The sequence below is a fragment of the Nestor notabilis genome, unplaced genomic scaffold (assembly GCF_000696875.1).
Source record: "Nestor notabilis isolate BGI_N333 unplaced genomic scaffold, ASM69687v1 scaffold26459, whole genome shotgun sequence".
NCBI lineage: Eukaryota > Metazoa > Chordata > Aves > Psittaciformes > Psittacidae > Nestor > Nestor notabilis.
Genome location: NW_009944507.1, coordinates 1 through 208, shown reverse-complemented (window position 1 = coordinate 208; position 208 = coordinate 1). Strand labels below are relative to the sequence as shown.

Sequence of the window (208 nt, the reverse complement as noted above, 5' to 3'; positions counted from 1 at the left end):
CCCCCCCCTGCCCCCGGTGGGGGGTGATGCTCCATCCCCGAGGTGTGGGGTACCCAAAGGAGTGAGGAGGGGGCTCACATGTACTCGGAGACGGGCGCGTTGGAGATGGTCTGCGCCGGCGGGTGCAGGCTGCTCTGGCTGCCCAGGCTGCTGCTGTAGCTGCAGAAGCTGCGGAGCTGCCCGCGGGCCGGGTTGTGGCTGGCGATGC

General features: G+C 70.7%; 1 protein-coding gene across 1 annotated transcript in view; it reads right to left on the bottom strand.

Annotated features, from left to right (window-relative positions):
- LOC104411906 (protein tweety homolog 2-like) overlaps window positions 1-204 on the bottom strand; it is a gene marked incomplete at its 5' end in the record, with an annotated part of 1,546 nt that extends 1,342 nt beyond the window's left edge. The window contains one exon of the mRNA XM_010022452.1: window positions 79-204. Within this exon, the coding sequence (XP_010020754.1) occupies window positions 79-204 (126 nt within the window). The remainder of the gene's footprint in view (window positions 1-78) is intronic.
- Window positions 205-208: the final 4 nt, after the last annotated feature.